The sequence below is a fragment of the Suricata suricatta genome, chromosome 4 (genome assembly GCF_006229205.1).
Source record: "Suricata suricatta isolate VVHF042 chromosome 4, meerkat_22Aug2017_6uvM2_HiC, whole genome shotgun sequence".
In the NCBI taxonomy this organism is placed as follows: domain Eukaryota; kingdom Metazoa; phylum Chordata; class Mammalia; order Carnivora; family Herpestidae; genus Suricata; species Suricata suricatta.
Genome location: NC_043703.1, coordinates 145261687 through 145277241, shown reverse-complemented (window position 1 = coordinate 145277241; position 15555 = coordinate 145261687). Strand labels below are relative to the sequence as shown.

Genomic DNA, 15555 nt, shown 5'->3' with positions numbered 1-15555 from the left:
TCAAATCAGATGGGAACCTGGAGCTACATAATAGTAAATGTGTGGATAAATATAAAAGACTCTTACTTTTAATCTTTTTAAAGATAACTGTTTAAAGTTCTTTTTTTTTTTTTTTTAATGTTTATTGCCTTTCCCTTCCACAAGATACCATGCTGGTTCACTACATTGATGGTATTATCCTAAATGAACCTGGTAAACAGAAGTATCAGCTACTCCAGACATATCCAACTAAGTGAAATTTCTAGGAGTCCAGTGGTGTGGGGCATACTGACATTCCTTCCAAGGTGAAGGATAAGTTGTTGTACCTAGACCATCCCACCACATAAAACAAGGCACACCTACTGGGCCTTTTTGGATTTTAGAGGCAACATTTCATCTGGGTGTGCTACTCTAGCTCCTTTACTGAGTAACTCCAAGGCTGCTAGTTTTGGGTGGGGCCTAAGAAAAACTATTTGGACCATATGATTCAGATCTGATGGCCATCAAGTGTCAGTGCTAGATCGAGATGCTGTTTGGAGTCCTTGGGAAGACCCTACAGGCAAATCACAGTATAGATATTTGGGAATTTGGAGCAAAGCCCTACCATTCTCTGTGAATAACTGTTGTCCTACTGAGAAATAGCTTTTGGCTTGCTAGTGGGCCAGCAAATCACCATGTGACCTGAGCTGCCCATCATGAAATGGATTTTGTCCGGCCCATTAAACCATAAAGTTCAGTGTGTGAAAGTGAACGGAAGTGGTATATGTGCAAATGGGCTTGAGCAGACCCTAAAGGCCCAAGTTGTATGAGAAAGTGGCCAAAATATCCTTGTTCCTCATCCTGTCTCAGTCTGTCCCTGTGGCCTCAGGGGAGTTCCTTATGACCAGACAGATGACTGGGGGAGAGCAAACTCAGGCCTGGTTTGTAGACAGCTCTGTGTGACATGCAGGCCCCATCTGAGAGGCGCTGCTGCAGCCCTGCAGTCCCTTTACAGGACTATTAATCCTGATTACCAAGGGGGTGTGGGCCGCCACTGCACAACGGGAGTGAGTAAGAGTATGGCTTGAGTAGGACAGATCTTTTAGGGGGTCTCTTAGTGCTACAAGGACCTGTAATTAGTTAATGGAAAACTACAACAACTCAATTCATGCAGTACTGCTAGTGGCCCAGACCTTTTAGAAATGAAGGTCACCCTACTAGGCAAAGAACCATGACCAACTGAGGTACTTCCAGAGGGCAAAAGGAATATGAAATGGGAAGCAGAAATAGGTAGTTATGAATACCTGCTACGGCCACATGACTATTTGTAAAAATTGAGGAGTCCGGCCCCTGGCCAAAACCCCAAGTGTGATTTTTCAGGCCCTCTCAGCAGGCCTCACCAGGAAAGCTGTCCTTCCCACAACAGACTTGGTGCTCAGCCAATGCATCGCATTCCATTTAGTGGAAGTTGCAGTCAATAACTCAACTCTTGCTGGCTATGCTCTTACACATATTTGCATTCTTAGCCCAAGTGCCTCATTTGTCTATTGGGACCTCCAATCAAGGTCTTCAGGTGCCTCTGATGAGGCCTCCTTTTTGGGGGAAGAAAGAGAAACCTTAAAGATATTTCTACTCTGAGTCAGTACTTTTCCACTCCTAGTTCTCACCATTTTAAACAATGAAATCACAACCAAATCCTCCCCCCCCCACCCCCGCCCAAAAAAGAGAGAAGAACATGGCACTAAAGAGACCAAGAAAAGGACACTTGTTGGCTACAAGAGTTGAAGTAAGAACGCAAATGTTGCCTTGTTTGACTTTAGCTGAACATGTGCACTGGGAGATGTGAAACTTTCACCACTCTGTATGTGTCTTGTAATGACTGCAAAAGCACCATAAGTGTTATTCTGGGGTCACACAGATTTTAGTGAGAAGGTAAGTTCACAGATAAGGAACTTGCAAATACTAAGGCTCAATCATACTCTGATCACAACAGAATTAAACCAGAAATGAGTAACAGAAAGATATCTGAAACATCTGCAAATATTTGGAAATTAGGTAACACACTCCCAAATAACACATGGGTCAAAGAAATCAAAAGATCTGAAAATATTCTGACCTTCATGGAAGTGAAAACCTATTATTAAAAATGCAGATAGATACAGCAATGCTAAGAGGGAAGTTGACAGCCTTAAATGCTTATATTAGAGAAAAAAAAGGCCTAAAATCAATGATCTAAACTTCTATCTTAAGAAACTAGAAAAAGAACAAATTAAACCCAAGAGCAAGCAGAAATAAGATAGGCAAAATCAGTAAAATAGCAAACAAACAAACAAACAAAAAACAGAAAAAAACCAATGAAACTAAAAGCTGATTCTTGATAAACTTCTAGCCAGACTCCTCAAGGAAAAAACTAGAAAAGACACAAATTATCAATATCTAGAATGAAAGAGTATAAATGATATATATCATTACAGAGTATAAAGATATTGAAAGAGTAATATTGAAGTATTATGAACTACAGTGAAACAAATTTGGCAAGTTAAATAAAATGCACAAAATCTTTTTTTCCATTAAAAAAATTTTTTTAGGGGCACCTGGGTGGCTCAGCCAGTTAAGTGGCCAACTTTGGCTCAGGGCATGATCTCACGGTTCATGAGTTTGAGCCCCACGTCAGACTCTTAAGCTGACAGCTCAGAGCCTGGAGTGCTTCTGATTCTATGTTTCCTTCTCTCTCTGCCCTTCTCCTGCTCACATTCTGTCTCTCAAAAATAAATAAACATTAACAAATATTTTTTTAATTTATTTTTTATTTTTGAGAGTGAGAGAGTGAGTGGGGGGAGGGGAAGGGGAGGGAGGGTGCAAGTGAGCGAGCAAGGGAGTGAGCAAGGGAGTGAGCAAGTGAGCGAGAGAGAAACAGCAGACTCAGAATTCAAAGCAGGTTCCAGGCTATTAGCACAGAGCCTAATGCGGGGCTCGAACCCACGAGCCATGACATCATGACCTAAGCCAAAGTCAGACACTTAACCAACTGAGCCACCCAGGTGTCCCTAAAATGGCCAAAATCTTTGAGAAACAAACTACTACAGTTCACTCAAAAACAAAAAAGAATTGGAGAACCTCAATAGCCCTATATCTATGAAGGAAATGGAATTTGTGTGTGTGTGTGTGTGTGTGTGTGTGTGTGTGTGTATGTATATGTATATACATACACACACACACACACCTTTGCAACAAAGAAAACTCCAAGTCAACATATGACTTCACTGGTGAATTCTATCAAGTAAAGAAGACATAATACCAATTCTACAAACATTCTTCTAGAAAATAGAAAAAAAAATTACAGTTCATTTTATAAGCCAGCATTATTCTGATGCCAACACCAAGCAAAAATATCACAAGAAAATTATCCTTGAGACCATTAGCTCTCATGACCAGACATAAAAGGCCTTCACAAAATTTTATACAAAGGATAATACATTATGACTAAGTGAAGTTTATTTCAGGAATGCAAGTCTGGTGAAATAACCAAAACTCAGTGTAACAGGTATTACTAATAGACTAAACATGACAAAAATCACACAATCATCTCGTTAGATGCAGGAAGGGCATCTGACAAAATTCAAATCTATTTTCAGCAAACTACAGGTAAAAGGAAATGTCTGTAGTCTGATAAAGGGCATACATAAAAAAGCTGTAGCTAACAGTTTTCACCCCGCAGCATCAGCATGAACGGTCTTCCCCTGAGATGGGAACATGTTAAAAGTATCTGCTTTCACCGCCTCTACCCAATATTGTACTAGATCTTAGCCGCTACAGTAAGTCAAGAAAAAAATAATAAATGCCAACCAGACGGGGAAGGAAAAAGCCAAAATGTCTTTATTTATAGACAACATTACTATCTTTATAGAAACTCCTTAGAAGTCTATAAAAAAGCTACTAGAATTTAGCAAAGTCACAGAATACAAGGTCCACGTACAAAAACCAATTATATTTTTATATATTAGTGATTAATGAGAAATTAAAATATCACAATGTCCTAAGAGTATGAAACACGAAGGTATAAATTTAACAAAATATAAGATATATTCAATGAAAACTATAAAACACTGCTGAGAGAAAGACATAGTTATACCATACTTATCATGAAAAGACTCAATATTTTAAAGACATTAATTCTCACCAAATTGATAACATTGATTTAGCGCAGATTCAATCAAAATCCTAACATGTATTTTTGTACATATGGATGAAATGATTATAAAATTTATATGTAAATGCAAAGATTTGGCAAGATAAATTTTGAAAGAGAACCAAGAGAGAGGGGGGTCATACAGTCTGATTTCAAGATTTACTAAAACACAGTAATCAAGACAGTATGATATTGGCTTAAGTAAAGACATTTAGATAACTGGAGAGAGGAAATCCAGATGCGAAACCAAAGATACAGGGTCAACTGATTTTTGACCAAGGTGTCAAGGTAATTCAATGGAGAAAGAAGAGTCTTCTCAACAAACTGTGTCAAGGGATTAGATATTTATATGCAAAAAATCCCCAAAACAAAACTTAATCTTAATTAAAAATGGAAGAACTAAACCACAAAACTTCTAGAAGAAAGCACAGGAGAAAATCTTTGTGGTCTTGTTAAGAAAAGATTTCTTAGAGGCACCTGGGTGGCTCAGTCAGTTAAGAGTCCGACTTCAGCTCAGGTTATGATCTTATGTTTCTGGAATTTGAGCCCTGTATCTGGCTCTCTGCTGTCAGCACCAGGGCCCCTTTCTCATCCCTCTCTCTCTAAGGTAAATAAACGTAAAAGAAAGATTTCTTAGATACAAAACCAACAGCACGATGCATGGAAAAAAATCCTGATACGATGGACTTCCATCAAAATTAGGAATTTATGCATTTAGAAATGAAAAGACAAGCCACAGAGAGAAAATATTTGCAAATCTCGCAAAGGACTTGTATCATGATATAAAGACCTCCAAACAATAATAAAAGGGGGTGGCTCCGTCGGTTAAGTGGCTGACTTTGGCTCAGGCCATGATCTCACGGTTCACAGGCTTGAGCCCCACATCAGGCTCTGTGCTGACAGCTCAGCGCCTGAAGCCTGCTTCAGGTTCTGTGTTCCACTCATACTCTTTCTCTCTCTTTCTCAAAAATAAAATTTAAAAACATTAAAAAAAAAACTCAGTAAGAAAAACTCAATCAAAATGGGCAAAACATCTCAACAGACACCTTGCCAGAAGATATACAGAAGGCAAATAAACACATGAAAGAAACTTAGTACCTCTGGTCATTATAGTAATATAAATTAAAACCCACAATGAGATATTATTACACTTCTATCGGAAGTCTAAAATTAGGGGTGCCTGGCATCCCACTCTTGATTTCAGCTCAGGTCATGATCTAGTGGTTGTGAGACTGAGCCCTACATTGGGCTCCACACTTAGCGTGCAGCCTGCTTAAGATTCAGTCTCTCTCACTCTGCCCCTTCCCTGCTCATGCTCCCTCGCTTTCTCTCTCTCTCTCTCTCTCTCTCAAAAGAAAAAGGTCTAAAATTAAAAAGAACCACCTTGCAAAGTGGTTGGTAACTAGAACTCCCATACACTGCTGGTAGGAATGCAAAACAGTATAACTGCTTTGAGAAAAGTTTGACAGTTTCTTAAAAGCTAAACAAACACATCATATGATCCAGCTAATGTACGCTTTGGTATTTGTCCAAGTGAAATGAAATATATGTCCACATAAAGACTATGGATGAATATTCATAACAGCTTTATTTTGAATGGACCCAAATTGGAAACAACTTAAATTTCTATCATTTAGTGAATGGATAAACAAATTATGATATTATCTATATGATGGAATAACACTGAACAATAGGAAGTAATTACTGATATATGCAACAACATAGATGAATCTCAAAAACATTAGGCTAAATGAAAGAAGACACAAAAAGCTATATACTAAAAATATCTATTGTATGATTGGGGTAGTGTTCACACAGCTATATATACTTGCCAAAACTCAAAGTGCATATTAAAAATTAGTAAATTTATTGTTACATAAACATCTCCATTTTTTTTGTTTTTGTTTTTGTTTTGAGAGAGAAAGTGTACATGCATGGGAAGGAGAGGGGCAGAGAGAGTATCTAAGGCAAGCTCCATGCCCAGCGTGGAGCCCGACACGAGGCCTGCTCTCACGACCACAACCACAACCACAACCACGAGATTATGACTGGAGCTGAAATCAAGAGTCGGATGCTTATTAAGGCTGATTTTTTAAAAATGTAAGACAGTGGCAAATACATAATTTAGAAGAGTGGTTTCCTTGGGTGAGATGAGGACAAGAAGTTGTGCGGACGGAAGTAGCACATTGTAGATGTCAACTACTGGTAATATCCTCAGGTTGTTTCATACCATCACATTATTAAAACAGACGCATAAAACTGAAGGAAGGTTATTATGAATGATGATACAGGTAATTTAAGAACCAAAATTAATGACATGATTCAATTCTGCACTCTTGATGTCCAACTTATAAAACGAAGTTGGGGTGATGTTGGAAACGATTTAGTATTAGCTATATTTAGAAAACTTCACTCTTCAGAATGACTCATTTCTTAAATTTGAATTTTACTCTAACCAATATCTAAGACATTAAATCTTTAACAAATAAGTTCATAAGGACCAACTCTGAGCCATGTTACCACTTACCCAGGGGTTCCACCAATTGGTCAACCAGTCCCATTTTCTTTGCTCTGTCTGCACGAATGTTTCTACCAGTCAACATCATGTCAAAAGCAGCAGGCACACCCACCTAACAGGCAAGCAAGGATCAGAGTACAGGGGAAAAAATATCAGAGTGACAATTATAGTTTATAAATCATTCAAATGAGCAAAGATTAAAATGAAAACAAGCCAGATTTCTATGCTAACAACCAATCAGTTAATTTTTACACACCAATACACGTTCAGGTAACTTTTGGGATTAGACACCTCCAGTGGAAGCTAAAATGTCTGTATCTCTTCTTTTAATTCAAATGTTAAGATTTCTGTCTTATGGAATTGATAAGGTGGTAAAATAATTTCATGTTTCCTAAAATTCTGCACTTAGGGGTGCCTGGGTGTCTCGGTTGGTTGAATGTCCCAGCTCTTGATTTGGGCTCAGGTCATGATCTCATGGTTCATGGGACCAAGCCCTGCATCAGGCTCTGCGCTGACAGTGCGGAGCTACTTGAGATTCTCTTCCTCTCTCTCTGCCCCTTCCTCTACTATGTGCGCACGCGCTCTCTCTCTCTCAAAATAAACATTTTTTTAAAAAATGTAAGAAAAATTTTAGGCTTAAAAATAGAACTCAGCTAAGGCTTCTTATGCAGGTACTAGAAGAATGGTTTCTAGCAACATTCAAATGCCATCAAAACAACAAAAGAAACTCCGCAGTATTTTCTATGCCCACATAAGCTTATCAATTCTTTCAATAAATCCTCTTGACCATTTCAATGAAGGAACGAACACTGCTTATTATCGGAAAATTAATACCATAAATCTTCCTATTTTTCTGCAACCAGCTGATATCAACTTCCCTACAAAGAGTATTTCTGCTGAGCCTTGTTTTCACTGAGCAATCAATGGTGCCCAAAGCTGTCGGCCTCTAGGTCTGACTATTCTTCCCCTCTCCTTAAGAATTCAAAAGCCGGATTGGTCTCTGGTTCTACAGGATACAGCAATGAGATCATCCAAATTAGGAGAAAGGTCTGCCTCTTTTATTTATCATGAAATATGACCCATGGATTTGAAAAACTGGTAAGATGGTACTGTGCAAAGAGGAACAAATCAAACTGGAAGTTCAAAGGGCACCTGGCTGGTTTCGTCAGTAGAGCATGCAACTCTTGATCTTGGGATTAAATTCAAGTCCCTTAGTGGGTGTAGAGATTGCTTAAGAATAAAATCTTAGGCGCCTGGGGGCTCAGTTGATTGAGCATCTGACTTTGGCTCAGGTCATGATCTCACAGTTTGTGAGTTCGCTGAGCTCTGCATTGGGGTCTCTGCTGTCAGGACAGAGCCCCACTTCAGATCGTCTGTCCCCCTCTTTACCCTTCCCTGCCTACGCTCCATCTCTCTCAAAATAAATAAACTTAAGAACAAACTTAAAAAAAAAAATCTTTAAAATGGTAAAAATAAAATATTAAAAAAAATAAATAATATCTTTAAAAAACTAAAAGTTCCAGAAAGACATATATCTTATTTACCTTTATACTTCCTTAGGTACTAACAAAGAACCCTGATCAAATAATTTTTTTTAAAGATCTTTTTTTTAATTTTTAAAAATGTTTTTATTATTTACATTGAGAGAGAGTATGCACATGAGCAGGGGAGGGGCAGAGAGACAGAGAGAACGAGAATATCAAGCAAGCCTGATTCGGGCTTGATCCCATGAACCGTGAAATTATGACCTAAGCCCAAATCAAGAGTTGGACGCTTAACTGAGTCACCCATATGCCCTTTTGATCAATCATTTTGATCAAGGAAGGAATTAAAAAAATAAAAAGTGGAATTGAAAAACTAAACACCAGGAATAAAATCTGTTATTTTTTTTTAAGTTTATTCATTTTGAGAGAGTGAGTGTGCATGTGTGCATGCACACAAGTGGGGAGGGGAGAGAGGGGGTTAGGGGAGAGAGGGGGAGAGAGAATCCCAAGCAGGTTCTGCATTGTCAGTGCAAAGCCCACTGTAGGGCTTTGCACTCACGAACCAGGAGATCATGACCTGAGCCAAAGTTGGATGCTTAACTGACTGAGCCACCCAAGTGCCCCTAAAATTTGTTACTGATCCTATATACTCACATTTTATTTTGGTTCTAAATCCTACAATGAATACCCATATTGTGCCTTTTGTGCCAGAGGAAACAGATCTAAAGGGGCCTATAGGTAATGAGGTTCTTACAGTCACAAGGGGCTTACACTCACCATTTTGGGCAGCCTTTGTGTGCCTCCAGCTCCTGGCAAGATCCCCAGCAAGACTTCAGGGGCACCTAATACTGTTTTTTTATCTTTTGTGGCTATTCTGTATTGGCAGGAAATGGCAAGCTTCAAACAAATGAAAGAAAGAAAATAAGAATGTTAGAAAATGTAAATTTATGAGGCCTTAGGTTAGGTGAGGGTCTAAAGATCACTTATAATGCAGGAATGTGCCCACAGAATAAGTTGAAATTCATTGGGCTGGCATTTGATGCTTTCTATAATTTATCTTTCTAGCCTTATTTCATACTTCCCCTCTAATTTATTAACCTTTTTTTGGGTTGTGGATCTCCTTAAGAATCTGCTGAAAGCTCTGGAAGCTCTCAGTAGACAAGTGCACACACCTTCCACTGCACGCCAAGTTAGGAAGGCCTGCACCATCTAGAGACCCTCCTTTCCAGCCGTGCAGGCCTACCTATGATGTCCTACTAGGTTCTGCTCACCTTTGTCTTTGCTCATACCATGCCCATCGGGGGAATGATTTTTTTTCTCACTATTTCCCAGTTAATCAAATTCTTGCCCATCTTTTAGGACCAGGCATAGGTTTCCTTAACTAATATACACCAAAGTGTTTACCACAGAGCTCAGCATGTGATAAATGCTCAATATATGTTATTTTATTTTTCCCTCTCCTTTCCTACATGCTCCAGCCTAGTAAGCATCTCTTCTCCCAGATCGAACATTATTCACCATCTTCGCTACTCACAAAGCACTTAAACACATATTATGTGCTGTGTGTCTGACCTGGACTTAAGCAGCTCAAGAGCATGAATCACACTTCTGAATCTTTGTCCTGCAAATCTGAACCAGGTTTTGGAACTGAAAAAGACCTTAGAGATCTAGTTTAAAACTTCTAAATTTATAAAAATGAAAACATCACACTTTGGTTTACTTGCTCTGTGCCAGGAGAATAAGGATTAAAACCTATCCAGAAGTTTGACAAGTAACATGAAAGTTGATTCTCCTCTAAGAACTTTCTGCAGGCAAAACAGTAGCAGCTTGTAATTCCCACCAATATGCTCAAAAGGGTCTCAACAACTTTGGAAAAAACCTGTACCTCAAGTCCTCCTCCTAAGCAGGATCCACTGATGGCAGCCACAATAGGCTTTGTGGACTTCTCAAGTTTCTCAAACATTCTCTGGCCTTCCTGTGATATTCGTGTTACCTCTTCAACGCTCTTACAAGAGGCTAACATGCTGCAGTAAACATGAAAGCAAGAAGAGAAAAGAAATAAAGATGAGATTACACCTTACTTTGTTCAATACCTCATCCACTGTATCCTTACCCTACCGAATATCAATATTTGATAGTGAATCTTCAAATACTCAGAAGTTTAAGAAGGTTTTGCCTCAGCACTAACATCAGCTATATCATCTTTCCATAAAGAATGTTAGATTTCTGGATCCAGAGAATGCGAAACAAAACATGTTACAAAATTTTATTTTCTATAAAAAAAATCATTAGATTACAAAACTCTGTACATGAGAAAAATCATCTTCTGGTAAATATTTTCACTATCACATTAAACATGTTCACTATAAGTAACTCTCAGACTGAACGGTAATCTAAATGACAGAAGGAAAAAAATAAAGCTTTCCAGTTTGTTTATAGATCTCCTAATGACTAAAAAGATCCACTTTAGGGGCACCTGGGTGGCTCAGTTGGTTAAGCAGCTGACTTCAGCTCAGGTCATGATCTCACAGTTCGTGGGTTCGAGCCCCGTGTTGGGCTCTGTGCTGACAGCTCAGAGCCTGGAGCCTCCTTCAGATTCTGTGTCTCCCTTTCTCTCTGCCCCTCCCCTGCTTGTGCTGTCTCTGTCTCTCAAAAATAAATAAAAAAACATTAAGAAAAATTTTTTTAAATGGCCCACTCCACTAATGTTGTACTCAATGTCCTTTCATTCCAGTTTGTGTCACTTGTTACTCTGTTCTTGAAAACATTTAAACTGAGGATTTTCTACGTTTGATCACAGATAACTAGTTTTTGTCATTTTATATACCAGGAGCTGCTCAGCTAGTCTCATGGAAGCTGAAGTATCTTCCTATGGATACAGAAAGCTATAGCCAGGTAGTTCAGCGACACATCAGTGTCGTGCTGGGCTCAAATAGCTGAGCTAGAAGAAAAAGCACTTGATACAGATAATTTTGACTATTCTAAAAAATACACATTAAATATTTATAAATTCCTAAGTACTATACATAAACAAAAAGTACACAACACAAGGTTTAAAACTATACAAACACCTTAGGTACAAATTACTTAGCCTAGAATGCTGGCTATCATTGCATAAGGTACAAAGAATAATATAACCAAATGCTCGTATTTTGACAGAATTAACAACTGTTAACATTTTAAACCATTAAACTAAACACTAAGATAGCATCTCACTTCCTTATAAATGCTTAAAAGAACTGTAAACAAAATATATATGCCCAATCTTACCATAAAAAAAAATATAGCTGCATCACTAACGTTCGCTTTGACAACCTCAAGTTTTTAATAGTCACTTTATTTACCCTGAAACTATGCATTTGTATCCATAAATAAGACATTTTATGTGTGATTTTATTTATTTGTTTTTAAAATTTTTAATTGATTTTTGAGAAACAGTGTGAGCAGGGGAGGGTCAGAGAGAGAGGGAGACACAGAATCTGAAGCAGGGTCCAGGCTCTGAGCTAGCTGTCAGCACAGAGCCCGACACGGGGCTTGAACCCACGAACCGTGAGATCATGACCTGAGCCAAAGCCGGATGCTTAACCGACTGAGCCACCCAGACGCGCCCCGTATGTGTGATTTTAAAATGGTTACATATACTACAGCGCCTGGGTGGCTCAGCTGGTTAAGCTTCCTACTCTTGATTTCAGCTCAGGTCATGACATCATGGTTCGGGAGTTCAAACCGTGTGTCAGGCTCTACAATGTCAGTGCTTCTGACTCTCTCTCAAAATAAATAAACTTAAATAAAAACATTAAAATGTTTATATAAACTACACACTGTATAGAACACTTTGCAACTCGCTTTTTTTTAAAGTTAAAATTATGTATTTAAATTCTAACATTATGTTGTGAATCTAGTTAATTCCTTTGAACTTTCTTGTACTATTTCATTATGTGAAAGTTCCACAGTTTACTTATCTATTTCCAAACTGACACTTAATTCCTTTAAATTCTTCATTATGTTAAACTACACACAGCTGAACATCCTCATAAGTGGGTCCTTAAAAACAAAGGGTAGGATTTCTCTAGCATGTATAGCTAAGAGTATCACTGAATTATACGATACATGCATGTTCAATTTGATTAAATGCTGCCAAAATGTTTTCCAAAGTTGCTGTACCAACTGGCATTCCTACTGTTAAAATATTAACTGTCTCAATTCTCCAAGTCCTTGCTAACAAGGCATTTTCAAACTTAAGTATTTACTGGTTTGTTGAGTTAAAAAAAAAAAAAAGAGGGACACCTCACTATCGGCTTAATTTTATAGCATTTTTGAGTCTATTCAAATATTCTTATTAGAACTGCTTTCGGTTCTTTAAGGAAAGGTTAGTCTTACAAGGTTTAAGCAATAAAGCCCCTCTTTTTTTTTTCTTATCACCTTTAATACACTTGTGTAAATAATTTAAAAAAAGAAAACTTTCAGAGAATTTACTTCTATCTTCTTTTCAGTGGAGGAATGATGAGGCCTAAGAAAGAGATTATTAGGCAAGATAAAGGGGACTTCAAATTTCTGAGCCCTTACTTGATGTCGGCGCCCGCAATGAAGCAGCCTGGCTTCGCCGAGATGAGCACGGCGCTTCGGACCTGGTCGCTCGCCCAGATCTCGTTCATCACTTCCATGAACTCCGACTGCAGCTCTCTGTTCAGCGTATTCACCTGCCAGAGAGAAGTGCATATAAACCTAAGGGGTTAAATCTGAAGTACCAGATGTGCAAATCAGCAGGAAATGCTCTTTTGATCCTGGAGATGTGTTTATCCAGCAGACTATACTGAGAGGAGCAAGAAAAAGAGAGGCAGGGGGAAAAAAACTCTAAACCCAGGAGTTTTCTATTCAGCTTTGGCCAACCATAAGCACCCTGCCTTTAAAGATAAGATCTACTCAAAGGAGGAATCAGGGTCATACTCCTAAGAGTTTGAAACATATGCAGGCTTCAAATAAGTCTACATACATTTGTTGGTATGGAAAAGTTTGTGTAACATGAAGAAAAAAGGATTCAAAATTAGACCTATAGTATGATCTTACTTGGTAAATATTATTTGGCGAAACTAGATTAAATGTCAAAAGTGGGCTACCTTCGGGTTTGTAGTATCAATGATTTGTTATGTTCTTCTTTATAGCTTTAAAACTTCCCACTGTGAGCATGTGTTGGTTTTGTGTTCAGAAATAATGCTCAACTTAGAAAATTCTAAAAAAATATCTTACGTTTGAATCATTGGTCAATGGGTACCAAAATTTACTCTAGTGAGGGAGATTGGCTCTTATTTTCCTTAATGTGTGACAGTTGTTAACTGCTTCCTTCGAGGTCCTGCTATTCCCTCTAGCCCTCTATTAATAAAACTCAACATCAATTTTAGATGGAGGAAAAGCATAAGCTCCTGCAACAGACGTCTTCTCGGCAAAGACTGGATTAATGCTGCATGCTTTGTTGAAGTTGCCAAAAACAAATGAAGGTCCACTTTGAATAGAATTTGACTTCCAACATGTGAACTGCACTGTCATTCAAGTTCCTCAGTAAGCTTAACACCCATATTTAACCCAGCCAATTTTCTATGAATAATAACTACAATAGGCAGGTAATGAAGAAAGCAGGTTTAACAACCTGGTAGTTAAATGGGTAGGTCAGTTTTGACTCTTAGAAACAAAATGTGCACTTTGGTTCTTATCTAGTAAATCACCTCCATTTTCTACACAGAAGGCTAATTTCATAGTCCTTGATGTTAACCTGACACCTAAGGTCAACTAGAAGGAATTCTTAGTCAAGGACTTCTGCTCTGGAAAACTGCATTCTTTGAGCAATTTTGTCAAACTAACTATCATCACTACAGATTCATATAATGGATTACTGTCAGACTAGTGGATTTCTTTCTTTCCTATTTTGCACTGGATTCATGAATGTAGTTAGCAGAAATAGACCGCAATAAGTAAAATTAGGTACCTTTGAATTGGGTGAGTTAATTCGGACAACAGCCACATCCCCTTTGACTCCATAGTTAATATGGGTTCTGGCTAAAAAGAGAAGGATAATTTATTTGCAAACATGTTTATGGCTTAACAAATCTAAAAAGCAATGTAAGCATGTCAACAAGAAATCAAACTTACTTAGCAAAGCAGAGGACCCTGAAAAGTTGCGGGAGATATAACCTACAAGAAAAAGGTATTCAAAATTAATTACTATTTTGATTCAAATTCAATTACAAAATTAAAACAGAATTTCTGTAGTACCTGCTAAATATATCAAAGCTGGAATTCAGAACCACAAAAACCCCAAAATGAGATTAATGTATTCTGGGCCATGATAGTGACTACTCTATCTTTTCCATTTTAATTATCAGCTTATAAAATTATTCAGATACTAATGTGATAGGTAGAAGAATGCCCCCTCAAAGATATCCAGCTCCTGGGTGGCTCAGTTGGTTAAACATCCAACTTCTGCTCAGGGCATGATCTCATGGTTCGAACCCCACATTGAGCTCTCTGCTGTCAGTGCAGAGCCCGCCTCCGATACTTCTCTCTCCCTCCCTCTCTGCCCCTTCCTCATTTGTGCACGCATTCCCCCTCTCTCTCAAAAATAAACATTAAAAAAAAAAAAAAGATTTCCATGTCCCCAGAAACTGTGAATATGTTAGGTTATATGGCAAAGGAAATTATGGGTACAAATGGAATTAAAGTTGCTAATTAGCTGACCCAAGCATAGGGAGAGTAGCCTGGATTATCCAGGTGGGCCCAATGTAATCACTAAGAAGAGAGAGTCAAAGAGCCACATAGATGGCAACACGAGAACTTAGCCCTACTTTGCTGGCTTTGAAGAAGTCAAGGAATACAGGCAGCCTTGGAAGCTAGAAAAGGCAAGGAAATGACTTCTCCAGAATGAACACAGAGCATCCAGAAGGAACACAGTCCTACCGACACCTCTGATTTTAGCCCAATGAGACTCATTTCTGACATCCATAATAAATTTGTATTGCTTCAGACACGAAATTTGTGGAAATGTGTTATAGCAGCAATAGGGAATGAATACGCTAGGAAATAAGTAATCTACAAAGCGATCCATAATGTCAATCCCAAATATATCTGAACCATGTCCTCTCTTGTTTTTTTTTTTTTTTTTTTTTTTTTTTAAGAGAGAGGGAGCATGCTCAAGCAGGGGAGAGAGGACAGAGGGAGGTAGAAAGAGGAGAGGGAGAGAGACAGAAAGAATTCTCAGTAGGCTCCATGCTCAGCACAGAGCCTGACACGGGGCTAGATCCATGACCATGGAATCATGACCTGATCTGCAATCAAGAGTTGGATGCTCAACTAAGCCACCCAGGCACCCCACATCCTCTTGTGTTTTTCTGGAGAAATGATCAAAAGTAAAACCA

General features: G+C 38.4%; 1 protein-coding gene across 1 annotated transcript in view; it reads right to left on the bottom strand.

Moving 5' to 3' along the window:
- Window positions 1-15555, bottom strand: part of HADHA (hydroxyacyl-CoA dehydrogenase trifunctional multienzyme complex subunit alpha) — a 46023-nt gene that overhangs the window by 22090 nt on the left and 8378 nt on the right. Inside the window, exons 2-7 of the mRNA XM_029938153.1 lie at window positions 14294-14335; window positions 14130-14200; window positions 12716-12849; window positions 10035-10173; window positions 8927-9046; window positions 6675-6777 (exon numbers count right to left, since the gene is read on the bottom strand). Of these exons, the coding sequence (XP_029794013.1) occupies window positions 6675-6777; window positions 8927-9046; window positions 10035-10173; window positions 12716-12849; window positions 14130-14200; window positions 14294-14335 (609 nt within the window). The remainder of the gene's footprint in view (window positions 1-6674; window positions 6778-8926; window positions 9047-10034; window positions 10174-12715; window positions 12850-14129; window positions 14201-14293; window positions 14336-15555) is intronic.